The following is a 27,060-nucleotide window of genomic DNA, read 5'->3' on the forward strand; positions in this document are numbered from 1 at the left end:
TGAAGTTGCAGGGCTAAAAGTATGAGATTTTCTAAATAGTTGAGTATTTTGAACGTTTAGGCTTAAAAAATATAATCATCTTAGAGTTCCAAAATTGCCTAAACTATAAAATTTTTATAGAACTAGACTTGATTGAACTTTCAACTAGGCAGAATCTTGGCAGCTTATCTAGGAGATTTGTGCTATAATGAAACCATGTTGAAGATTCCACATTTTATTTAACATTAGAAATCTTAAAACTTTATAATTCTAAGTGCTCATAAATGATAAACCAAATGAAAAGCATATTACAAATATTGTTAGCTAAGAATTAATGATTTTTCGGTGGCAGTAATTTTATATCTTTTTTTACATCTAAAGACTGGCACTCTATCTTAAGTATCCTGCGAGTCTGCTAACTAAAATTCTTTGGGCTTTGACATCTGTCAGTATTTGTTTTACCAAAGGTCATGGCCTAATAGCCATGAAATCAGTGTTTTATTTTTCAAGAATAGAATAGAAAAATGTCAGAGTGCATTCTAGATAGTAAGGATAGATATTGTTTCCTGTGGATGTGTTCTGGGTCACATTATAAAATGAATGTTTCATTATGGATCATAGTCCAAGAAGTTTGAAAAACCCTGAACTGGCTATTACAGATTAAGGAATACCATTATTTGCATGAGTGTTTGGGAAAGGGTAGCAAAAAGTACAAAGGCATTTTAGTTTCGGTGCTGAAAAGTCAGTAATATTCACAAGAGAAAATCTAATGCAAGATACATTACTGACAAGATAATAACCAAATAACTTGATTTGTTCACAGAGTGCAATGATTCTTATGAACGTGTATTGCAATAAGATTTTGAAGCCTGTAGATGGTTCCTGTTGTCAACCTCGGCCTCCTCTTACCCTCATACAGAAGCTAGCTGCTTGTTTTTTTACTTTATCTATTATCGGATATTTAATTTTTTATATAATTCATCGTAACACTCATCGGAAGAATAAGCCATGTACTGATTTGGAAAGTGGAGAGGAAAAGAAAAATATTATCAATACCTCTGTGTCTCCATTAGAAATACTTTTACAGTCTTTCTGCAAACTTGGCCTGATAATGGCTTATTTCTATATGTGTGACCGTGCAAATCTATTTATGAAGGAAAACAAATTTTATACACATTCAACTTTCTTTATTCCAATTATCTACATCTTGGTTTTGGGAGTATTTTACAATGAAAATACTAAGGAGGTAAGAGTCATTTTCTTTTTAGCTCATGTTAACTCTTTCATCTCATTGTAAACTCTAGATTAAAGAAATAATAGTCATGTATCATGCCAGAATATTCAAACACATATATAGAAGAGGACAAAAGGATATTGTGGTTGTACTTTGCCTGGTGGACTCTTAACAGTTGCTTTTTTTGAAACAGTTTGGAAGAAATTCAGAGTCACTTAAAGATTGTTGAAAAAATTGGTGAATAAGGATCTGTGAAAAAGATGTCATGACTTAGTGTTATTTTGCCTGTTTGGGGATAGGGAAAGTGGAGGTGTTCCCAATTTTATAATGGTCTACAAACATGAGATACTATTATCTTATGTAAAGTTTTAAAAAAGTAACTAAAAAATATAATTAACAAATGCCTATATGCACAAACATTTTATATTTATATATCTATACAGACATGTATACACACAAATTAGAATTTATGTAATAATGTGGGCACTGCTTATAATAGTCTGAATTTCCTGTTTTCAAATTATTGTAATTGCTCAGAATATTAGCATAACTTCTTTTTAAGGCGTGATTTATTTGAATTAATAAACTCTCTTGTAAGAAGTAACTTTCATATGAGGATGACTAATCAGTTTTTTCATCTCCTTGGGAAAATAAACTATAATAATGGACCATTTTTTCACAGTAAAATATAAGAGAACTGTAAGATCTTTTCTAGCTGAAACTCCTAAGATTTTTTTAAAGAAAATTATACAATGCCATTTTTTAGACTAACAAACACATCTGTCAAACTTTAAATGTAATCTTGATATAAAACCATGAGTAGCAACTTAAATATATAAAATCTCCTTTAGTTTATATTAATTATCCAATTCATATTATATTGAAATAGTTTCATTATATCTCTTATCAAATAAAATGACAATCTTTAATTGTTTGTTTTTCTCCAAAGTTCTTTTAACAGAAGCATTAGCTTTATGTCCTATAAGAAAAATTTACTTAATAATACCTTCATAATGAATTGTAAAACAGACTGGTTCTTTTCCACAGACTAAAGTGTTAAATAGAGAACAAACAGATGAATGGAAAGGCTGGATGCAACTTGTGATTCTGATTTATCATATCTCTGGAGCAAGTACAGTAAGTATTTTGAATTTAAATTCAGAAAATATAGGAAACAGTGGCACTTTAATGTTTCTTTAAGGGCACCACCTCTTTTGTGTTTTATATTCTTGACCGTTTAGAGACCCATTTTATTTTCTACCCAACCTTTATGCCTTCCCATTCTTCTCCTACCACCTGACTCTTTGAGAATGTATGGTCTTAAGGCAATAATTTATTAGTAATACCTGGCCTTAATTTTAATTGAGTAGAAACAGCTGATAACCTAAGGGTATTAATTCATGCCACCCTGTTGGACAGCTAATTTAAACTTAGGAGGAAACAATGTAGATGACACTTAATTGCAAAAAATTTCAAATAGACAAGTTACTATCAAAAGAAATCAAATTAGGGGCGCCTGGGTGGCGCAGTCGGCTAAGCGTCCGACTTCAGCCAGGTCACGATCTCGCGGTCCGTGAGTTCGAGCCCCGTGTCTGGCTCTGGGCTGATGGCTCAGAGCCTGGAGCCTGTTTCCGATTCTGTGTCTCCCTCTCTCTCTGCCCCTCCCCCGTTCATGCTCTGTCTCTCTCTGTCCCAAAAATAAATAAACGTTGAAAAAAAAAAGAAAGAAATCAAATTAGATGACTATATTTATATTCTACCCTTGTATTTTATATTGTTACACTTATAGAGTTTAAAAACCTTAGAACTCTTTTCCTCCATTATTCAAAGAACTCAGGTACTAATGGACTACCATTGTACCATTGATGTGCTGTACCTGGACAAAATCATTTTTTCCTTCTCTGTAGTTGTCTTAAAAGATAGGATTCTCATGGTCTCAGGACACCCTGGATTTGACAGGAGTAAAAAAACAAAAACAAAAACAAAAAAACGTATTCCGAGTTGTAACATTCCAGCTACGTTGCAATTAAAGCAGACTTTGGAGGGCGAACCTACATCTAATAACTACTTTTCATGCAAGTTTTATAGTGAAGGTACAAACCGATTTCTATAAAATATGCTTTAAAACAATTATGGAACTACTGAACTGTTTTTTATTGTTTTGTTTACACAAAGCACACATCTGTAAATAGTATTTGAATTGGTGATAAATTGAGATAAATTGAGATAAGAATTTTGTCCAGACAGAAGTATTTTGAAATTTCCAAAGTAGCAGTTAAGAAAACAAATAATACTGAGGTTTTCTTCAGATATCTCCAACAATTTGAAAATAATATTATTCTTCATTGAATCGTTTCGTTATTTTCAAAAATTGTCCATGATTTTATGGATGGTTTGTTTGAAGGGCAGAAGATAAAGGAATGAAGTATAATTTTTACTGAAATTGTATGGCTATGATGTGTATATTTGTGGCAGCAGTGAAATTCCTGTCGCGCTGCAACTGAAGGGGACCTAGTGAGTTCAAGTTGGTACAGAAGATGGAAGACAGTAAAAGAAATCCGAGGCAAGGGGAGATGAGGATAGTAAGACTGTTTGTAAGCCCAGCTCAGAATTTGGAGGATAGATTTGTCAGATTCTCTAAAAAGTCAGTAGAGATGAATATTGAATCCTAGAAATACCCCTGACATATGAATAAAGATTAGATTAATTTGAGAAGGAAAAAAGTCTTTTGTTTTAAGAAAATGCCACTTAGAGACATAATTTATTGCTGACATATTAAAGGGTGATACTCCTATTTTAAAAAAATCAGATAGAAAGAATTAATGGCAGATTAAGTTCCTCAATTCAGTGATTCCAGAAAGAATTTGGATCATAAAAGGATGAAGGTAATTTGGCATTCTGTTATAATCATTTGCCAAGCTAGCATTCTAATTCTAATATATCTTAGACTACATCCCAATATATCCTAAATTACAGTTTTTAAAAATCTCTGTTCTGAAAGGACATACTTTTCATTAACAGACCATTTGTTATGATTAATTAACATATTCCTGTTCTTTTATATAATAGGATTTTGTGGTTAAAAATTACCTGTGTCTACATTAGCAAAGCATAATTAGCATGGGTTATAACATATTTTGGGAACTGATTCTTGGATATTTGAGGGATTACCCTCATTAAAAACCTTTTTTAACTGCCATGGTTATTTTAATTACATAATCTTAATGTTTTTTTATTTTGAGTAAAATATGTTAAAATATGTCAAACTTTAGTTGTGCCATGTTTTTATACTAAAATAGAAACCATAAAAAAATACAGAGAATTCTTAAAATAATCCAGATGGTCTAGCAGATTGCAATTGTTGGTATAAACATTCTTTTAAAACATAATTTATAGGAAATAGGGATAAAACACTGTGAATTTAACATGGAGAGTACAGCAAGTTAGGTCTATACAGTAGATGATTTTGTGTTCCACTGTGGGTTTTTTTTTCCTTTGGGAGTTCGTAAGTAACTTTCATGAAAGGATCTGAATAAAAGATCTTGAGGGAAAATTTGTGGGACTAGAAAAAGAACAGAATCTGAAGCCAGCCTAGCTATTAATTGTAATGCAGTTAAAATTCCAAATATATTTTAATATTAAAATTTTGTTGTAGTACTTGACTCATGAAAGATAAAAAGAAAAATAATTTGGATTAAAGGAGACAGAAGAGAAACGACAACTAAGTGCACTGTATGATACTTGATCCAAGATTCCTAAAAAAAATTTGTTTTTAAACCATAGAGGATGTTACTGGCACAGTCAGGGATATTTGAATGTAAATTTTACAATAGATACTGTTATAGTAATACTAAGTCTTGGGTTATTAAAATGATATATGATTATGTAAGAAACTATTTTATCTTCTTAGAAGATACTTGCTAATATATTTAGGAACGATGTAGTCTGCAGCACTCTTTAAAATGGGTCAGCATGGTATATGGATATCCATTGTATTATTCTTACAACTTTTTTGTTGGCTTAAAATGCATTAAAATAAAAACTTGGGAGAAGTATTACATGAAATTTTCAATAATCCAACATTGGCAGGTACTTGGCGGATTGCTGTGATAGTGTTTAGTTTAAATGAATAGTATTTACTTTTTAAATGTAATAACCAAGTCCAAAGTTTGTAGGCCCAGCCCCAGTCTTGAGGGGATTTCAAAGCATGTTTGTGGACAGTGATTAAAGTGATTGGGAATAGTTAGCCTAGGTTTGACAACTATTTTCAGATACTTGTAGAACAATCAGATATAAGAATCAGTGTATGCAAAAGGCTCTAAGGCTAGACTCTCCATTATGGAAGCCGCTAGACACATGTGGCTGTTGAGCACTTGAAATATAGCTAGTTGGAATTGAGATGTGCTGTGAAGGTGAAATACATACCAGTTAAGTATGATTAATTGTGATAAATGCATACTAAGTTCAAAAATTTAGCCTAAAACATATAAAATATCTTATTACATGCTCATTACATGTTAGAATGAAGGTATTTTGTATATATTCAATTAAATACATTATATTTATTAAAATGTGTTTCACTTGATTCTTTGAGCTTTTTAAATATTCTGGTAGCCATATTAAAAGTGTACTATGTGACTTGCATTTTATTTCTATTGCATAGCATTGCCCTAGAAGACTGAAGTTGGTAGCTTTTACATAGAGTTAGATTTCAACTTTTCTTGAAAAGGAACTTTATGGTAGTAAATGGCCATCTGAAAATGAATGGATTGCCTTGGGAATTTGTACATATTCTGCTGTTCAAAGTGTTCAGATACTTGAAGGGAATATTTTAGAGTGCTTTCAAGAATGAGGTAACAGGCTTAGATAAATCCTGAGGTTATTTTAATATGACATTTCCTACCTTCATCACTGTGATTCTAGTAGCTTACACCTTCATCTAAAATTTCTGATTTAACGATAAGACATTTAAAAAGAATTAATGACGAAGGGCAATAAATAAAAACCCTGTTTGATATATAGATGTCAGTGCTGTAAGAACTCTGAGGAAGGAAAAATGACTTTCATCTGAGAGTAAAGATAGGAAATTTTTGAACAGGGCTCTAAAGAAGAATAAGATTTGAATAAGCAAAATATGGTCACAAGAAGAATATTCCAGGGTAGAATAAACAGATAAACAAAGGAAAGGTGACAGGGAGGCACAAGAATCACTCTAGGAGACAGAGAAGCCTAACAGTTTGGCTAGAGTAGAAGGGGTATTGAAGAGTTTATGACCTATTATAAATTCAGGGCTTTTTGCCTTCTCAGAAAAGAAAAAGATGTGCTCAAGGGTGCATTCAAGGATATATACAAAAGATGCATACATTGAAGGACTCATAAAATCCATTTAAGATGTCTACTTATTTTATTTTTTCCTATAAGGTATCACTTGGAAAACATACATTAACCTGAAGTGGCCATAAGTTTGTCGATGCTGGATAATCACAGAGTGATCAGATGCATCTATAAAATAGGAGCCAAAAAATGTTTACATAGATTTAGTAATTATCCATAAAAGAATAATCTTATAATTGCAAGGGTTGGTTGTCACTGAACAAGCCTTTTAAAGATCATTTCAAGGGGTGCCTGGGTGTCTCAGTCAGTTAAGCATCTGACTCTTGGTTTCAGCGCAGGCCATGATCTCGTGATTCCATGAATTCAAGCCCCGCATCGGGCTCTGCACTGACAGTGCGAAGCTTGCTTGGGATTCATTCTCTCTCTCTCTCTCTCTCTCTCTCTCTCTCTCTCTCTCTGCCTCTCCCCCACTCACGCTATCTCTGTCTCTCTCAAAAATGAATTAAAAAAATAAAAATAAATTTAAAAAAAGATTATTTCAAAACCAGTGCACTAGTTGTGTTGTGGAGATCATGATCATACACATAAAGGAGTGGTGGCTGATAGACAGGATGAATGACAGCATTATAGGGTTATGAGAATTAGGAGTTATAAATGAGATATTTCCAGTGATTCCCATAAAATATAGATCAGAAATGTGTTACATTTCATTTAATTTAGAAGTGAAGATAGGAGGGGTGCCTGGGTGGCTCAGTCAGTTAAGCATCCGACTTTGGCTCAGGTCATGGTCTCGCGGTCCGTGAGTTCGAGCCCCGCGTTGGGCTCTGTGCTGACAGCTCAGAGCCTGGAGCCTGTTTCAGATTCTGTGTCTCCCTCTCTCTCTGACTCTCCCCTGTTCATGATCTCTGTCTCTCTCTGTCTCAAAAATAAATAAATGTTAAAAAAAGAAGTGAAGATAGGATGCTCTGAAAAACCATGGTAAATTATTCTAAGCATCTTGGTCATGATGTAACATTGATGTAGGAGAGTAAAATAAAATTGTTTTAGAAATTAAGAGTTGGGAGCACTTAGGTGACTCAGTCGGTTAAGTGTCTGATAGTTTCATCTCATAGTTTAAATTATCTTGGCTCAAATCATGATCTCACAGTTCGTGAGATGGAGCCCTCACATCAGGCTCTGCATTGACACAGTGGAGACTATCTGGGATTCTCTCTGTCCCTCTGTCTCTCTGCCCCTCCCCTGCTGGTTCGTTCGTTCATTCTCTTTCTCCCTCTCTCTCAAAATAAATAAATAAACTTAAAAAATTAAGAATGGGAGGGATTATGAAGATAAAAATCTTCTGCACAGCGAAGGAAACAACCAACAAAACTAAAAGACAACCAATGGAATGGGAAAAGATATTTGCAAATGACATATCGGACAAAGGGCTAGTATCCAAAATCGATAAAGAGCTCACCAAACTCCACACCTGAAAAACAAATAACCCAGTGAAGAAATGGGCAGAAAACATGAATAGACACTTCTCTAAAGAAGACGTCCAGATGGCCAACAGGCACATGAAAAGATGCTCAGCGTCGCTCCTCATCAGGGAAATACAAATCAAAACCACACTCAGATATCACCTCATGCCAGTCAGAGTGGCCAAAATGAACAAATCAGGGGACTATAGATGCTGGAGAAGATGTGGAGAAACGGGAACCCTCTTGCACTGTTGGTGGGAATGCAAATTGGTGCAGCCACTCTGGAAAACAGTGTGGAGGTTCCTCCAAAAATTAACAATAGACCTACCCTATGACCCAGCAATAGCACTGCTAGGAATTTACCCAAGGGATACAGGAGTACTGATGCATAGGGCCACTTGTACCCCAATGTTTATAGTAGCACTCTCAACAATAGCCAAACTATGGAAAGAGCCTAAATGTCCATCAACTGATGAATGGATAAAGAAATTGTGGTTTATATACACAATGGAGTACTACGTGGCAATGAGAAAGAATGAAATATGGCCCTTTGTAGCAACGTGGATGGAACTGGAGAGTGTTATGCTAAGTGAAATAAGCCATACAGAGAAAGACAGATACCATATGGTTTCACTCTTATGTGGATCCTGAGAAACTTAACAGAAACCCATGGGGGAGGGGAAGGGAAAAAAAAAAAGAGGTTAGAGTGGAAGAGAGCCAAAGCATAAGAGACTCTTAAAAACTGAGAACAAACTGAGGATTGATGGGGGGTGGGAGGGAGGGGAGGGTGGGTGATGGGTATTGAGGAGGGCACCTTTTGGGATGAGCACTGGGTGTTGTATGGAAACCAATTTGACAATAAACTTCATATATTGAAAAAAAAAGAATGGGAGGGAAATAATATTTCTAAATTATGTTTGCATATATTTTAATATACACTTTTTGCTAAATAATTAAATAAGTAGTTACACAACAATTTACAAATCTAAAGTCCATGTTTTTAAGGGGGCCAAAAATGTGGCACTTTGTTTTTTGTTTTTTTTTTTTATCTTCTCACTGGGAAAATGTGAAATCCAGAGTTATCTCATATTCAGCATATCTGATGATTAATAACTATGGATATCTTATATTTAATTCTAAGTGGAGGAAATACACAAAGTGTTTCACATTTATTAACTCCTGCATTCCTCATAAGAACCTTGTTATTCTGCATTTTAGAAAACTCGGACTTAAAGTCCCATAGCTGGTAAGGGGCAGAACCAGAATTTGAATCGGGTCTGATTCTGAAGTCTACATTTTTTTAATGCTTGCTCTGTGTTGCCTAACTTTTGAACATAAATGTTTTTATTGAGCTTATACCAACTGGTAACGATGATCCATTGCCTTGATTAAATATACTGGTTACGATGTTTCAAAGTATAGTTAGTGCCAACATATTTTACCTATTTATTTTTTGTCAACAGTTTTTGCCTGTGTACATGCACATCCGGGTTCTGGTTGCTGCATACCTATTTCAGACAGGGTATGGGCATTTCTCATACTTTTGGATCAAAGGAGACTTTGGAATTCATAGAGTCTGTCAGGTAGGGATGATTTCAGTTCTTCTTCTTTCATTTTGACATAAAAATATGAATATGGTCATTATAAGGCCACAAATAATTTGAATATGACATGCACTTTAAAGTTATGTTATTTCTGTGTTCTGTGGTTAATAATTTGAGATAAATATTTTATTACTGAGGGAAGGGAAAATGTAATTTAAGTGAATGTCTAATAAAAGGACCGGTACTCAAGGGACGGCACTGCTAATTCACTTCAGTTTTATAGAAATGTACAGTTACCTGGAATTATTATAATACGCTATGTTTTCTTTAAGAAGAGGATTAATATTTATTAAGTTTCCACCTTGTGCTGGACACTTCCTGAACATTATTTATCCCTCATTACAACCCTGAGTTGTGATCTTCATGTTTACAGAAAGGACACTGAGGCTCAGAGAGGTTAAATAATTTGCCTATGGTCAGATAGTAAGTGGTACAACTCTAATATCAATCTGCTTGAACTCTGTGTTCTTTGAGTGACATCACACTGTCTGACATGACTGTTAACAGAGGTCCCAAAGTCACTTTTTAATTTGAGTAATATTATTTTGTATCTATGACAACTCTCAACTTAATCCTAAATGGGGTAAATCAACATCAAACAGATGAAATGGACACCCTTTTGTTGAGGTAATCTAATCTCTGCTTATATACCATAGCCTTAGGAAGGAAACTTACGATTCTCTCCCTACATTTAGCAAGATGACAGTTGCAGCCAGAGGACAGCTCAGGTTGGTGTTTTACTTGGATTTAGTTAACATAATGATGCATAAATATTTTATATTGAACTCTTTACAGTGATTGTAGAACAAATGTAATTTTAAGGATTAGTAAAATATACTTGCAGTTATTACTTTGGTCTTAAATAAACGTTTGTACTCTGTCAGAGAGAATCTGTCTTTGCTCTTCCTGCATACCTGGAATGAAAACCGTTTTCTTCTCCTTTTTAATAGGTCTTATTTCGTCTCAATTTCCTGGTAGTGGTGTTATGTATAGTAATGGATCGGCCTTATCAATTCTATTACTTTGTCCCCTTGGTCACTGTATGGTTCATGGTCATATATGTTACTTTAGCACTATGGCCACAAATAATCCAAAAAAAAGCAAACGGTAAATATACTCTCTTACTGTTAATAAATATATACTTTTCATGTACAAAATTTATTTCTCATTGTTAAAGGCTATTTTTTATTGAGACATAGTTTAAATTTATGTGTAGTTTTGATATTTGAAACTTTGTTCTTAAACTATGTTTCCAAAATGGTACAGCTAAATAATTCAAGTAATATAACAGTGCAGATTAATAGTTTGCATGTCTATTGTATGTATGTTTTTTTTAATTTAAATTTTTCAAAATTAAAAATTTTAATCTAAAATTTTACACATCAGCTGACGCAGCATTTGTCAGACTGTCCTGTACAGAGCCTGAGTGAAGACCACTGGAGGAGAGGAGAGCAATCCAATGGGGCTCCAGGCCCTTATAGCCTTCTCTCGTCTTTGGCAGCTCTGCTTTATATATTTTACATGTATTGATATTTTTGGATAAACATTCACTTACAAAAAGGCTTTTTATGTCAGCCAGGTCTAAAGGGCACTAATATAATTTACCCTCTAGACAACTCTTTACACACTTACTGTCAGCCTGTTGTGCATATAAAGAAACCTGAGCGTCCAGAAGGTCGTCACCTTCAAACTCCACATAGCCAGTTACTGGTCATATTCAAAGTGAGGCCACATTCATTTCTCTTCATGCTTTTCCCCCCTGAAGATCATATCATTGAAATAAAAGCTTCCCTTTTTTGGAAAAATTAAAAATTGTTGTTTTTAGTAATTTTTAACTTAACTCTCTCAATCAAATATTATATATCAAAAATATCTTCCACTGACTTCCATTATAATGTCAAATAACTTTTTCAGGAAAGAGTTGAGTTCCAGCCTTTAATCAAGTCCATTAAAGTCGTTGAATAGCCTTTGTACCTTAATCCCTCGACACAAACCTAACATATTAAATTAAATCAATATATATAAACTATGAACACGTAACTTAAAATATGCATACGTTAAAATACATTTTAAGGTTAAACCTTAGTCCATTAGGGAGTTCTTAAGCTCTTTCCTTGAAACTTTAATGTTTAAGCAGTGTTACCTAAGCTATATTCAACAGGAATGTTTGTTAGAATTACATTGAACATATTGACATATTTTTCCAAATTTTGTTGTAACTTTGAATAGTAAATGGGTATAATTGAATCCAGGAGATATTTTCAGATATATTTATCGTGGATGAACAGGAGATATGTAAGGTGTCAGGTGTGGGTTGTGGCCTCATTCCTAGTGAGGACGGTCCGTCTTTTCCTTTTTGCCCTTCTTACAGTTTATACCACTTACATATATTTTATGTATCCTATAGGCAGCCTTTGATTATTGTAATGACTGTGCAGAGTATTAATATATTAAACAGAGACTATTTAATATGTTTTTATGTAAATTTATACTTTTTAGTAAATTAAATGTTTTCTCTCTTAGGAAATTGTTTCTGGCATTTTGGCTTACTGTTGAAACTAGCCTTCTTGCTGTTATGTATATGTTTTTTGGCATATTCTCAGGTTTGTACAGTCTTTTCAGTTTATATTTTGTTCTATTTTATTTTAAAGTTCAAGTCAAAGTATGTAAGAAGAGTCAGAGCTTTTTTTTAGCTTCATTTTTTAATGACTGTAATAAAAGTGTCACTCTGTAGTTGACTACTCAGTGTAGTTCTTTTGAGACCTATCTACTTTTGTTACCACTGTTTTTGTTGTAAGAGCAATTTAAAGCTCTTCCTCTGGCAATTGTTCAAAATCCATTTTACTTGACTTTGATCAATCAGACGTTTATTGAATGCCTCTTATAAGACACTACTCTAAGTGGAGATCAAAATTCTCTTGACAGAATTTGCAGCTTGGTTTGTGCATTATTCATTGCTTCAAAGTGTTACTTGACTTTTCCATAACTGCATAGACTAAAATTTTGGCAGTTAGTAAAACCAACTCAGGAGCAAATGGGTTTGTATGTATGGAATATGTTTAATTTAATAAAATTTTTGGTCATTTTCTTACCTCTACCCTTTTATCCCCCTCTTATGATGGTTGAGATCTTTTCAGCTACTTTAGCAAGGTGACAAATTCCTACCTGCTGGTCAGTCCATCAGACAGACATATTATTTGGGCAGTATGATCTTTATAACTAAATATTTTAATTTGAATGCCTGTAGTTGTGACTTATTCTGTAGTTGCTCCCATCTCCAACATTCCCTGTCTTGTACTTAGCTGTGTCAGGTGCAAATGCCATATAAGCATCGTGTGTATATATGTGTGTGTGTGTGTGTGTGTGTGTGTGAGAGAGAGAGAGAGAGAGAGACAGAGACAGAGACAGAGACAGAGAGGGAAAGAGAGTGATCCTATACAGGTGGTTTTTATTAGTTTGTTTTTGTAGGCTTTCATTCTTATTTTCATGCTTAGAAATAAAGCATTTTTATTTCTGCCTGACCTGCAAGGTTTTTTGCAGGAGATTTATAAATAATAAGGAAACAATAGCAAACGTATGAAGAAATAGCCAGGTAACTGCAACAGCTACTTGACACTTATTCATTAAAATTCCAAACACTCTGTGGTGCATCTGAGGGAGACAAGGGAAGGTGAACCAGAGGTTCAATAAAGGTTTCCCCAGCTTTGGATTAGTGTACAAAAGAAAAAAGTACATGGCCCAATATAGCCCAGTGTCTTTCACAAAATGGGTGCTCACTAAAAACTTTTCTGTTGATCACATAAATAAATTTTTAATCAGAAATAATATGTTAAGTGCTAAATACATATATATGATCTATAGGACCATGTATTTCTAATAGATACTAAATATTTCTATATTTTATTTTGATATTTATATTTCTGTACTTCATATCAATATTTATGATCTATAAGTACTCTGTATTGCAACTCTTGGTAAGAATCCTCTATTTTCTGAGGCACAGATTTTGATAGGACCTCTGTTTAATAAGTTATAGGTATTTTAAATTCTTAAATGGTTAAATGGAGGATACTGTATTTTATTAAAATAATAAAGTTCTTATAAAGATTCAGCATTACCTAAAATACAATGCTGTTTTCACTTTTTTGGTTTTTAATAGCCTTTTTAAAAATTGTTATGTTACATTTTCTATGCTGTGGCAGTAGGTCTAATAATGGAGCTTTCCTTCAAAAAGTTTTCCGTCCTTCTTTAGTCTGGGAATTGAGGTTTTGTTCTCTTCTTTGAAAGACTTCATTAATGTGCAGGAATGCACCCAAGACTTCTGCCCCTTCATTCCCAGATTTTCCAGGCTTGTCAGATTAATAAGAGAGTGCATTCACTAACTTGACCAGAGTAAAATTGTAAACTTTGTTTCAAAGGCTGGTAATGGCATTTGGGTATGGTTGATTAAGTAAGGTGACTAATTCAGAGGATTCTTTTAATTCAGATGGTTGATTATAGATTATTAAGGACATTTAGAGAAGGAAAAACTGTATTTTAACTTTAACCATCATTCTTTAGGATATTGATATTATAATGGCTGAGGTCTTTTGTATTTTGATGTTTTGATCAGTAAATATTAGCTGCTTTATGTAATAGATTAAAAACCTTAAATGGAAGAATTTTCCAGTTACTAGCTTACTTTTTGTTTTAATTGTGCAGTCTCAGTAGCCTTTCATGTGCAGTGAAGTAAGTTAACAAAAAAGTTTTAAGTCATCTTTATTAGCCGTTAGTAAAATAAATTTATTTTCAAATGAACGTCAAATGAAAGAATTTTTAAATTGTGAATGACTTTTTTATAATCCTAATAGAAAACTATAATTTAGAATAGAGTTAGAAAACAAGTATTGACTCATACCATCTTATTTTGTGTTCTGCATTCCTTTTCTCAGGGTGCATTTGAGAAGATCTTTTCTCTTTGGCCATTGTCCAAGTGTTTTGAACTGAAAGGGAATGTATATGAATGGTGGTTCAGATGGAGGTTAGACCGTTACGTATGTATTTACCTTGTGATCTTTTGCCATTTCAAATTAACGCTTTAAAAGAATTATTTGGAAAATTATAATTATTTTTATTTAGTTTTAGTATAAGGAAGTATGTTGACTTGGTAAATTAAAGCAGCCCTCCTCCCATTTTTTTATACTGGAGAGAGGGTATGCATGTGTGTGTGTGTGTATATATATATATATATATATATATATATATATATGCAGGAAAATACTGTAAAAATGTTGTCTATAAAGTGGCCTTTCTTTGAGACATAATTTTGATTTACAAATGACCCTTTATAGGGGCGCCTGGCTGGCTCAGTCAGTGGAGCCTGTGGCTCCTGATATTGGTGTCGTGAGTTTGAGCCCCATGTTGGGTGTAGAGATTACTTAAATAAACTTAAAAATAAATGATCCCTATAAACTTAAAAAAATAAAAATGATCCCTCATATATGTGTTTTGGCCATTCAACACAATATTTATTGAACCCTAGTATATGCTCTAGATGTTGGTTTTATGAGGAATATATGAGAAAAAGAAGACATAACCACCAGGCTTCTAAGCCTTACAATCTAGTTTAAAACCCAAAGTTACTATTTATATTTAGGTACTAAGTTATATACAGTATGGATTTTGTGGTAGAAGTGTGTAAAGAAGAGAGAACAGTGTCATGGGTGATTCCGTAACTTTAATCTTGAAGGAAAGATTCAATTGGCCAAGAAATATCGAGCACAGCATTTGGAAAATAATGGACAATGAATAAATATTAATTACCTCTCTTCTCTCTTTCCCTTTTTTCTTCCATACTTCACTCATCCTATTTTTCATTCAACAAAGATTTTATTTTTTTTAGTTATTTAAAAAAAAATTTTAATGTTTATTTATTTTGAGAGAGAGAGAGAGAGAGAGAGAGAGAGAGAGAGAGAAAGTAAGTAAGCCGGGGAGGGGCACAGAGAGAGGGAGACACAGAATCTGAAGCAGGCTCCAGGCTCTGAGCTGTCAGCACAGAGCCCAACAGGGGGCTCAAACTCATGATCTGCGAGATCATGACCTGAGCCGAAGTCAGATGCTTGACTGACTGAGCTACCCAGTGCCCCAACAAATGTTTTCTTAATGCCTATTTTGTGCCATTTCTGGTTTCCAATACCTATGCACTTTCCAGTATACTACATTGCACTTCAAAACCACATATAAATAAAAAGCTTTGCTAAAGTCTTGCTACCAACTTCTAAATTCTCAACCTAGTCATTAGAGCAATCTACTATGATAGTTCACTTTAAACCTTTGTTTAAAAAAAAAAAAAAGGAAGCTTTATGTGCTTTCTGGTCTACCATTTTTTTCCCCATTCTTGTGTGCATATGTTCCTTCTTAAAAGCATGATATTGGTGATGTTATTGTTGTTTTATTTGATTGAGAGTATCAAGATAAAATGTGTTTTATTTTGGTTGAGCATTTAAATTTTACCATATGTCTTCAAAGTAGTTTATTATTGTTGTTGTTCTTTTTTTAAAGTTTAATTCCAGTATAGTTGACATATAGTGTTATATTGGTTTAAGGTGAACAATACAGTGATTCAGTAATTTTATACATTACTCAGTGCTTATCATGATAAGTGTACTATTAATCCCCTTCACCTATTTCACCCATCACCCCACCGACCTCCCCTCTGATGACCACCAATTTGTTCTCTGTAGTTAAGAGTTTGTTTCTTGGTTTGTCTCCTTTTTTCTTTGTTGGTTTGTTTTGTTTCTTAAATTCCACATATGAATGAAGTCATATGATATTTGTCTTTCTCTGAATGACTTATTTCACTTAGCATTAAACCCTCTAGATCCATGTTATTGCATAAAAAGATTTCATTCTTTTTATGTCTGGATAGTATTCCATTGTGTGTGTATATATATATGCACACATCTTCTTTATCCATTCATCTGTTAATGGGCACTTGGGCCAATTCCGTATCTTGGCTGTTGTAAATAATACTACAGTAAACATAGGGCTGCATATATCTTTTCAAATTAGTGCTTTTGTATTCTCTGGATAAATACCCAGTAGTGGAATTATGGGACCACAGGTAGTTCTACTTTTAATTTTTTGAGAAAACTTCATACTGTTTTCCACAGTGTCTGTACCAGTTTGCATTCCCATCAAAGTATACAAGAGGTCCTTTTCCTCCACATTCTCATCAACACTTGTTTCTTGTGTTTTTATCATTATTTTGAACTTCTCTTTATTTCTTCACTTGCGGCTGAGACTGCTCAAAATGAACCAGCTTATCTCATATTGTTGCAAGAGCTGTGGATAGTTTCTAACAATCCTTGATTGTATGTCATTTCTTGAAGTTTAAAACCTTCATTCAATCTTTAAGCTTTTAACCTACTTACTTTTGTATATATTGTCCTTATTTTCCAACTATTTCTGCTACTTACTGAAATCTAGCTGTTTAAAACAAATTTTCTCTTCTTATTTTTTAGGTAGTCTTTCATGGAATGTTGTTTGCTTTCATTTATCTGGCTTTACAGAAGCGTCAAGTACTTTCTGAAGGAAAGGGTGAACCTCTTTTTTCAAACAAAATTTCAAATTTTCTATTGTTTATTTCAGTAGTTTCTTTCTTGGTAAGTTTCAAAGTGTAATCTTCTAGTTTTCCAAAATCCTAAATGGTACAGAATATTAACATTAAGAGATAGGGATTCAATCAATTATTTTTAATAAATCTTTACTTTTAAAATCCTTTTTCTCCATTTTCTTCTCATTGAACATAAATGCTAAGAGAATGTATATATGTATGTGTATATATGCATGTGTTAAATATGAAGAATAACTGAGGACTCAGTGAAATGGAAATTTGTAAAATTGTAATAAATTTGGGGAAAAATAAAATGTCAGGTGTTTGACAGGAAGAGTGATCATTGCCTCATGATCACTATTTCCAGAGGAGCACAGACCTGTACTCCTCTCTGTCTGCTTTATTTTACTTAACAGTTGAGCATACCAAAATAAGTGATGACCGAACCTGTGGGCAGCTTTCACTAAGGCTTTTTAAATAACATAATGGAGCATAATGTTATTAACAAAACAAAACAAAAAGTGTGTAGATTATGAGGAAGCTGCTTCATTGAGTCATAAGTATTTTCAGGAACTGATCCATATATATTCTTTTTGTTTTAGACCTATTCCATCTGGGCTAGCAGTTGTAAAAACAAAGCAGAGTGCAATGAACTCCACCCATCTGTATCTGTGGTGCAGGTAATTATCCTGATTTAGGAAAAAAAATGTTTTTCTTAATTCTTGATAAGAACACAGTCTTTAGAAGCAGAGAGATTTGAGATCAAACTATAAAATGTAGGTATATTATTTAATCATCCTAACCCCTACCTTCCTTTACTGTACAGAAACCTTAAAATTTCTTTTAAAGGGTTGTTACATGAAATGTATGGAAATTGTCAATATTTGTCACTTAGTAGGCATTCAGAACTTGTTAACTCTCCTCATGTTTGCTTTGTCTTCATTTACTCATATTTCTTTATTAAATCATAATTATCAATGTGTTAAGTACCATGCTACATGTAAGAAGTTTAGTGTTAAGATATATACAGCTCCTGCCCTCATAGAATTTATGGTCTAGTAGAGATATGAACCAGTAAATATTCGTTCATTTAACATTTTGTATGCATTTAACAAATATAACTATGCACTAATATTATGCTCCTGCCCTCATAGAATTTATGGTCTAGTAGAGATATGAACCAGTAAATATTCATTCATTTAACATTTTGTATGCATTTAACAAATATAACTATGCACTAATATTATGCTGGGGGTATTATAGACATAGTTCCTATCCTCCCAGAGCCTCCATTCTTCTATTACAGATAGTAATCATATAATCACCACATAATTATAAAGAGTAGCATATGATGCTACAAGAGAATATAGTAAGGGGATATGACCTAGTTGGAGTTGTAGCAGGCATGGTCTGGGGTCAGAAATTATTTCCCTAAGAAAATTAAGTTGAGAATGGAGGGATAAAGGACAGCAAGAACTCAGGCCCTGTGATGGAAAGGGAGCAAATTGACATTCAGGAAATTTACAGAAAGTTGTTCAGGCTAGAACTCAGCCAGTGTCTAGAGAAGTGTTTGGTAGCGACTGAGAGGTGGGCAGAGGTGAGGGGCAACTCAAAGCAGATTGACATTTTGCAGGGATACCTCTCGTTGCCAGTGATGATAGGACATTGTGATAGTGTGGTGATGGTTAAATACAGGAAGCTTTGGAAGCATGTGGGGTTTCTTCTCAAGCTATCTTGGTATCTGAGCAGGGTTCTTAGAGAAAGTAGTGTCTAAGCCATGACCTAATAAATGAGTAGTCCAGCAAAGAGGAGCAGGGATCATTTCTAGAGGATCTTCTCTTAGGTCTTAAGTTCTCTTCAGTGCAAGGAACTATTTTATCCCTTTTAAGCCTCTATATAGTCAGTAGAATTGAGCATGTGACAGACTCTTAAAATGTAATTGATAATGAAATTTTAAACATTATGCTGTAGTCATGTGGCATTTTCACGACTTCTGTAGACAGTAATAGTGCTTACCAGTGATACCATATTTGATATCATTTCTGTTACTCATAATGTCATTTGATATCATTTCCGTTACTCATAATGGAAGGGAGGTGTTACCGTTCATGATGCACCAATACAGAACAATATAAGAAGAGCTAAGGGAAAGAGTAGATACACATACAATAACAGGCAAGCACTGCTAATCCTTATCGCCTTCCTTTCCGGTCACTACTCTCTACACACTTCTGTTTACTTAATACTTTTTCAGTGAGGGCCTCAGGCCCTCTGGTGCAGAGGAAAAGAATGGACAGGGAGCATAAATTGAAGCAAGTACTAATTTTATTAGCAGCTACTTCTTTTCAAGGGACCCAGTCCCCTACTGTAAAAACTGGATCATCCAGGGAGCCCCAAATTTTACATCCTTATCACACTTCACTCTTATTTTCAGATGCCAAAGGGTAACGTAGGTGTGAGGGTATAGGTGTAGATGTGTGTATATAGGACATTGTGGTTTTTAAAAATTATATATAAGAATGTGTACCTTTAGCATACTTATCTGAGGGAGCTTCTTAAGATTTTAACATGTACAAGATTCCTAGTTTTCTGTTAGAAAGTATTTTCCCAGCCTGACCTGCAGAAGGCTTATATATCAAATCCTTTTTTTTTTAATTCAAGTATAATTAACAGTGTTATGTTAGTTTCAGGTGTATAATATAATTGTTCAATAATTCTATACTCTCAATCCTTCTATCTGTTTCACTCTTGTAGAGCAATCCTAGAATCCTGACCTTTTAGTTTTGCCCATCAATCTGGATAGAAATTTCCAGAAGGGCTTGTTATAGAACAGCATACAGGTGATTAACCATAAATAATGTATATTAGGTGCTTAGCACAGTACCCAACAAGTTATAAATGCTGAACAAATTTTAAGCATTATTATTTCTTTACAAAGCTAATAAGGATGGCTCCCTAGACCCCCGTTATCTTCTCCATGGCTATTATTTCTTTGATTTTCTATTCCCATTATCACATTGTTTAGTAAGTGTATGACAAAACTCAGACTGGAATATGCTAAAGAAATAAGTACACATTCTTTCTAAAGTTAGAAAGAAGGAAAGTGATTTGCTTAGAACTATTCCTGGATTTTCTGAGAGCTCAGACTAGTGATTTGTAAGTATCTATGTCATTCTTCCTAGCATTTTACAGTTTACGCAGTACTTTATAATAACTCATTAAATGGTTTCATGTTCAAGGGTTTTGTGTAGGTCTCACCTTTATGATTTTTACCATTACATATACCAACTGTGCTATTAAACCTAATATGTTTCTTAAATGACTCACAGTGCATGCTATGATAAGTACCTCTTATGTGTTTTCTCATCAAATGCTCACATCAACCTTCCAAGTAAATCATATCCCTATTTATATGAATGAGGAAACAGACCTAAGGGAGTAAAGTACCTTGCCTTAAATCCCAAAACTAATACAAGGGAAAGGTCAGATTCAAACTTGAGTCCCTTTGATGCTATTGCCCATGAAGATCACTCAACTTAATAGTACCTGAGTAGTTCACTTTGGTTCCTTTTTCCCAATGATTGAGGGACCCACAGATCCCCTATTTGCTCATCTTGTATGCATCCTAGAGGCTTCTTCCAAAAGCCTTTGACCAGATGCCCAGAATGATCAACACTGAATATGGGATTTTTTTCTCTGAAGTGCAAATAGATCTTTCAATCTTTTTATGAGAGAAGTTTTAGGAGAGAAAATGTTTGTGAAAGTGAAAACTTTTTTACTTACAATTTCTTTGTTCTTTATAAGGAGAGTAGATTCTAAAGAGAGCTCTTTGCTTGATAAACTAGTTATTGAGTGTGACACTGAATTAGAAGTTTAGAAAATTCAAGATTATTCCACCTAGTACAGAAGGGTGGGGGAGAGAGGTGAAGGCCAGGCGCCCAAAAGCTGGAGATTGTTTTTGGAGAGAAGAGATCAAAAGGAGAAAATACATTACATGTGAATGCAGTTCAAGGCATCATTTGCCTGGCCATACAGAGCAAACATGAGGACATCTTAAAAGTCTTGCCATTTCTCATCTTTACATGGCTGTTAGCGGAAGGAGGCTTTTGGAGAGAGCAAAAGGAAGGCATATGGCTGCCAGTCAGGCAGATACTTTATGGAAGAAGCCAAATTGTATCATGAAATTTTGTGAATTTTGCTACACAACATAGGATATCATTTCTTTCTACACAAAGGGACTCACGTGGGTTTACAATTTTTCAAATACACAAAATTGTTCAGCCATGCACTACCTACGTTCTGCACTGGCATGCAGTATACATACAGAGCACATGTTGAGAAACCTAACATGGACAGACTCTAGAACAAAAATGACTTGCCAAAACTTTACTGAAAAAAAACATTGTGTATGTATCAAATAGTCCAAGAACATAGATAATAAAATTCTCACTTGATGGGAAGCAAACACTTTTAGTAAACAGATTATTTATTTTGCCTTTGTGGTTTTTCCGTAGATTTTAGCCTTCATCCTAATAAGGAATATCCCTGGATATGCCCGTTCAGTTTATAGTTCATTTTTTGCTTGGTTTGGAAAAATTTCATTAGAGGTTGGTACATTAATATTTTGTTCTATCTTCTATAGCCAAGTGTTACATGCAGGTGTGTGTGTGTGGCTGTGTGTGTGTGAATCCAACAGACATTTTTAAAAAATCAAAGCTATGTTATTTATGGCATTATAGAAAAAAAATTCAGAACTTTCAACAGCAGTAGAATAGTATGTTTTTAAAGCTGTATTTAAATGACTGGGCATAGATGACTTTCAAATATTCTTTATATTGTTTTAAGCTTTTAAACACAACTAAGATGCTGAGATCAGGAGAGAAAAAAATTAAATAGATATAAATGAAATTTATAAATAGATATGAATGAAGACAAGCTGAGGGGATTTTGATTTGTTCTTCATCTCCATAATTAAATGTTACTAGAATTTAGTTTATCAATACTTATCCTAATAAAATTCAGGAAATTTTGTGATTGGAAATTTGGGGAAATTTTTAAAACTCATTACATTTTGTGTGCAGTACCTAATATGAATTATTTAAAACCCTAAAGTATGTTTTAAAATACATTCTGCCTATTCTGAGCTCTATTATTCAAAGTAGAACATTTTACTTTCTTAAATGTTTATTTATTAGAGAGAGAGAGAGAGAGAGAGCGGGAGGGAGGGAGCAGGGTGAGAGGCAGAGATAGAGGGAGACAGAGAATCCCAAGCAGGCTGCACGCTGTCAGCCCAGAGCCCAACATGGGGCTTAAACTCATAAACCATGAGATCATGACCAGAGCTGAAATCAAGAGTGGAATGTTTAACTGACTGAATTACCCAAGCGCTCCCAAGATAGAACATTTTAAAACAGTGGAATTCATATTGTAATCATAGAAGATACATTTTAGAGTGTAAGATTTATTAAGTTGTTTTTTTTTGTTTGTTTTTTTTTGTTTTTTTTTTTTTCAACGTTTATTTATTTTTGGGACAGAGAGAGACAGAGCATGAACGGGGGAGGGGCAGAGAGAGAGGGAGACACAGAATCGGAAACAGGCTCCAGGCTCTGAGCCATCAGCCCAGAGCCCGACGCGGGGCTCGAACTCACGGACCGCGAGATCGTGACCTGGCTGAAGTCGGACGCTTAACCGACTGCGCCACCCAGGCGCCCCTTAAGTTGTTTTTAAAATAGGGAAAATAAATTTTTGAGTTCTTGAATAAATGTTCTATTATTTTTTTGTCTCATAAGTGAGACTGAATAGAATTTAGAATTATTAATCGAGAATGACTTACCAAGTCATTCAGTAGATAAAAAGAATATTTTGCCAACCCCTTAATACTTGGAGTATGAGAGTTTGTATAAATTTTAATTGAATGAAGTTATAATTTGGTATTTCTAGTAAAAATAAATTTTAGGGCACCTGGGTGGCTCAGCTGGTTAAGTGTCTGACTTTGGCTTAGGTCATGATGTCATGGTGGATGAATTCAAGCCCCACGTCGGGCTCGATGCTGTCAGCACAGAGCCTTCTTCAGATCCTCTGTCCCCCTCTCTTTCTGCTTGCACATGTGCGTGTGCACACACACTTTCTCAAAAATAAATAAACATTAAAAAATATATAGAAATGTTATGGTCTCATATTTGGGAGGTAGTTTAAGCATTTTTCTACTCTTTGATATTTTGAACCAATTTGATGAGAGAACATTTGTGATCACAATCAAAGTTGTAGTGGTGTCATCTAATATGTATACTCACATCAAAGTTGAAATATACTATCGAATCATGAAAATACAGTTGAAAACATTTGTCTGGCCATTCAAAGCACACTTGAAGACATCTTAAAATCCATGCCATTTCCTGCTCATGTATCCACATACAGAAATATGGTTCACAAATATAATTAAATATGCAGTATGCACATATATATATACTTATGTGCATAGACACACACGTAGTGATTCTTTATTTGGTGTCTAAATACCAGAGTTCAGATATCATTCTGTCAGCTGTCTTCTATGTCATGCAAAAAAAATGTTTTTTAAAGTTCTAAGGGTCCTGTTTCATTTCTTGGGGACTTTGAAGTAGTACTTGAGCAAGTAGGAGTTCTGGAGAGTAGACCACAGTAGACTTTTCAGGACCAAGAGTGAAACAGAATTAAATGGTTTGGAAAAAGCCTGCTAATGTAATGATGCTACCAAATGTTTAAGTTAGGCAAAACTGTGAGATAGTCCTGGACCGTCTGTACATATCTAACTTTAGATACTTTCCTTCCAGCTGTTTATTTGCCAGTATCACATCTGGCTGGCAGCGGACACAAGAGGCATCTTGGTTCTCATACCCGGAAACCCTATGCTCAACATCATTGTCAGCACTTTCATATTTGTTTGTGTGGCACATGAAATTTCTCAGATCACTAATGATCTTGCACAGATTATTATTCCTAAAGATAACTCATCTCTGTTGAAAAGGTTGGCATGTATAGCTGCATTTTTTTGTGGACTCCTCATCTTATCGTCGATTCAAGATAAATCCAGACATTAGGTTCCTAAGATCCCAAAAAACTTAAACTCTTCAGACTGATTTTGTGTCTGCCTAGAGGAGAAAAGTATCTATCTGGAGATATAAATGTATATGTAAATTAATTTGTGTGGCAAGAGGACAGCTCAGTGGCGTCTGTTGAACATGTGTGGTTGTATATATATTGGAAATGTACATCTCCAATGTGAAATACTGAAAAAAAAAATTGAAGCAGAGTGCATTGTATAGGATTGCATGTGAAAAGTCTTTTCTACTGGATCTATGTTGCCATTTATAAATGATTTTAAGTTAACATGAAGGCAGGGAGATAATTGCCTTTCCAGTAAATACATATAGATAATTTAATTAGCTTAGTGACACCACTGAGTGTTTTGATATTTACTAAATTTGTGGTAATAAGATTGTCTACACCTGTATTTATCATGCAACTTCCTACTTCACCGAAACTTTCTTACTCAAGAATGACTGCAGTATTGTTTTCTTATCATATGTGCAATGATGTGGAATGATAAACAGTATGCCTTTAATTTATATATGTTCATGTTCTGATGTTATCTGTTTCCTGACATGATTTTTCTTCCTAACTGTGTTTTTCAGGTATACCTAAATCTTTGTACACTTTGTCTCACAGAGTTGTTCTAGGCTCCATGACAGGGTTTTGTCACTGTTGATGCTGTTGCTTCTTTTTATAAAAAGGCCAAATTTTCTTTCCAATCCAGACATTCACATGTTTTCTTCCCTGAAGCTGTACCAGTGTAAAACCAGTACCCTGTGGATCCATTTAATGTTTTCCTTCAACTAATTAATTTCTGTCTATTTCCAATGTTTGGAAAGCTCTTTATAATCATTTTGGTATTTCCTGTTACTCCCCCCTATTTTTAAAATATTTATCAATCTAACTTGTGCAGTGTAGTAAAAATTCAAGTTGTTATGAGTGAGATGTATTAACCATGAGTAGAATTTTAAGTAAACCGGTGACTTCGGGCAATATATGTTTTTCATTTTGTTTTGTTACAGGCTAACTGTTAGAGGTATAAATTTATTTATCTGTTGTACAGATTTGATTATAACTTTTAATGTTTGAAAGATTGCACTTGTTTGTTCTTACTGTGTGTGGGATAAAATATATTTTCTGTTCATGGTATATGAAAATATGGAGTAATTTAAACAGTAAATAAACATTCTGTGGATGCTTATTTTTGTATCAGCAAAGTATCAATTAAACTGTATGTGTCCTTTTTTTTTTTTAAATCTGGATCCATTAATGATTGGTTCAAATTTCTAATTCATTTATTTTATTCAGCTTAAGTTTATTTTCCCAAACTCTTAGTGTATCGGGAGAGGTCACTGTGACAGTTGAATAAGGAATGATTTAGTTTTCAGAGTCACAGAGGATAATCTGCTTTTCTACCCAGGAAGTTTAAGCATTATGCTTTATTAGTAGCCTTATTTGAAGATTTTAAAATTTTAATTATTATTTCTTCAGCACTGGATTTATGTGCTAGTGGTATCTTCCCATTAATTGTGGAATAATTCTCAGACAAAAATATGTGTTCTTTCTTCTTCTCTCTTCTTCTGCCCTTACTTAATCTTTTGACATTTCCCAGATAGACAATTGTAATGATTCATTGCTCTGCCTCCTAGACTGCAGCCTTATAAGTAGAGAATAGTATAGTTATAAATCAAAAACTTCCAAGCACTGTGATCACATTATTCTTGCTGGTGTGGCTTGCCAATGAGTAGAGTGCATTTTAATTTAGCTTGTAAGTTTTATCACCTGAAAAAGATTCTTCCCGATGAAACAATTGAAAAAGAAAGATGACCAGTATTTCTCTGTTTTTTGGAAGCACTTATGTCTTCCAATCATGATACCCAATGAATATGTTTTCCTTCCTATTTGAACTCAAGTATAGAGTTTAACTAGCAAGCTATTTCTTCATCACATGCTCTCCTTTCATATGTCCCACTCTTTTATTTTATTTATAGTTATATGTCATAACTAAAATATAGTACATTTGTAATTAAAGCGTATTCTATTTACATTAAGTTTTCTTAATGAGTCTTTATGGGTAAGAGGTTATTGTGGTAAAAATTGCCATAAGGACAGCATCTATGAATGGTATATGTTTTAATACTGTTTCTGCATTGATTCAGATTCTGACTATCATAGCTCTGTCATCCCATTCTTCAGAAAAAGATGTTTAACAGAATATTTCAACACACTAAAATTGAGATAAAACCATGGAGGTTCTCTAAACTCAGATTGTCTGTAATATAAATCACACTGAGAAATCTACCATCTGGGCCCAAAAGATACTTGGTTGACTCAAATCTACTGCAATCCTTCCCCATTTCCTTTGCCAAACCTTCCCATTTTTATGGATAGCCAAAAAAGCATTAAATTCCGAGCCTTGACCAAAAACCATTCACTGTACCTATCAGCTAGATAGATCCAATTGTTTGCTTTAGGTACTGATATGAAATAACATTTATACCCTACTATTCCATTCTAAGATAAATAGCCAGTTAAAATTTTTAAGGTGAGTGAATTTTTCCCCCACAAATGCTGCATTATTTCAAATGTTATCACAGGAAGCTTGTAAGCTTTGTAAAGTTAATTTTAATAATAACCATATCTGTCATTGTTTATATTTAATTTTTCTTACTAGATTATAAACATTAAGGCTAAATAAATATAAGACTAAGGGCATAACCTTCATGTGATAGATCCTCAATAAAAGCCAGTTCTAAAGAGAATGCAAGTTTTAGGACAATGCCT

At 33.9% G+C, this 27,060-nt stretch overlaps 1 protein-coding gene across 9 annotated transcripts in view; it reads left to right on the forward strand.

Annotated features, from left to right (window-relative positions):
- The window catches only part of CASD1 (CAS1 domain containing 1), a 75,939-nt gene that overhangs the window by 27,175 nt on the left and 21,704 nt on the right, over positions 1 to 27,060 (forward strand). For 4 of the 9 annotated variants that reach the window (XR_007150480.1, XR_007150479.1, XR_007150481.1 and 1 more), the window contains exons 9-17: positions 803 to 1,225; positions 2,261 to 2,350; positions 9,471 to 9,590; positions 10,562 to 10,718; positions 12,135 to 12,214; positions 14,543 to 14,644; positions 17,114 to 17,254; positions 17,808 to 17,885; positions 21,720 to 21,812. Coding sequence is in view for 5 of the 9 variants with exons in the window: in XM_047850792.1 (XP_047706748.1) it covers positions 803 to 1,225; positions 2,261 to 2,350; positions 9,471 to 9,590; positions 10,562 to 10,718; positions 12,135 to 12,214; positions 14,543 to 14,644; positions 17,114 to 17,254; positions 17,808 to 17,885; positions 21,720 to 21,812 (1,284 nt within the window). In the remaining 4 variants the exon portion in view is untranslated. Of the gene's footprint in view, positions 1 to 802; positions 1,226 to 2,260; positions 2,351 to 9,470; positions 9,591 to 10,561; positions 10,719 to 12,134; positions 12,215 to 14,542; positions 14,645 to 17,113; positions 17,255 to 17,807; positions 17,886 to 21,719; positions 21,813 to 24,017; positions 25,478 to 27,060 lie in introns of those variants that run through there. The other 5 variants (XR_007150482.1, XM_047850793.1, XM_047850790.1 and 2 more) reach the window with 4 other exon arrangements.

The sequence above is a fragment of the Prionailurus viverrinus genome, chromosome A2 (genome assembly GCF_022837055.1).
Source record: "Prionailurus viverrinus isolate Anna chromosome A2, UM_Priviv_1.0, whole genome shotgun sequence".
Lineage (NCBI taxonomy): Eukaryota > Metazoa > Chordata > Mammalia > Carnivora > Felidae > Prionailurus > Prionailurus viverrinus.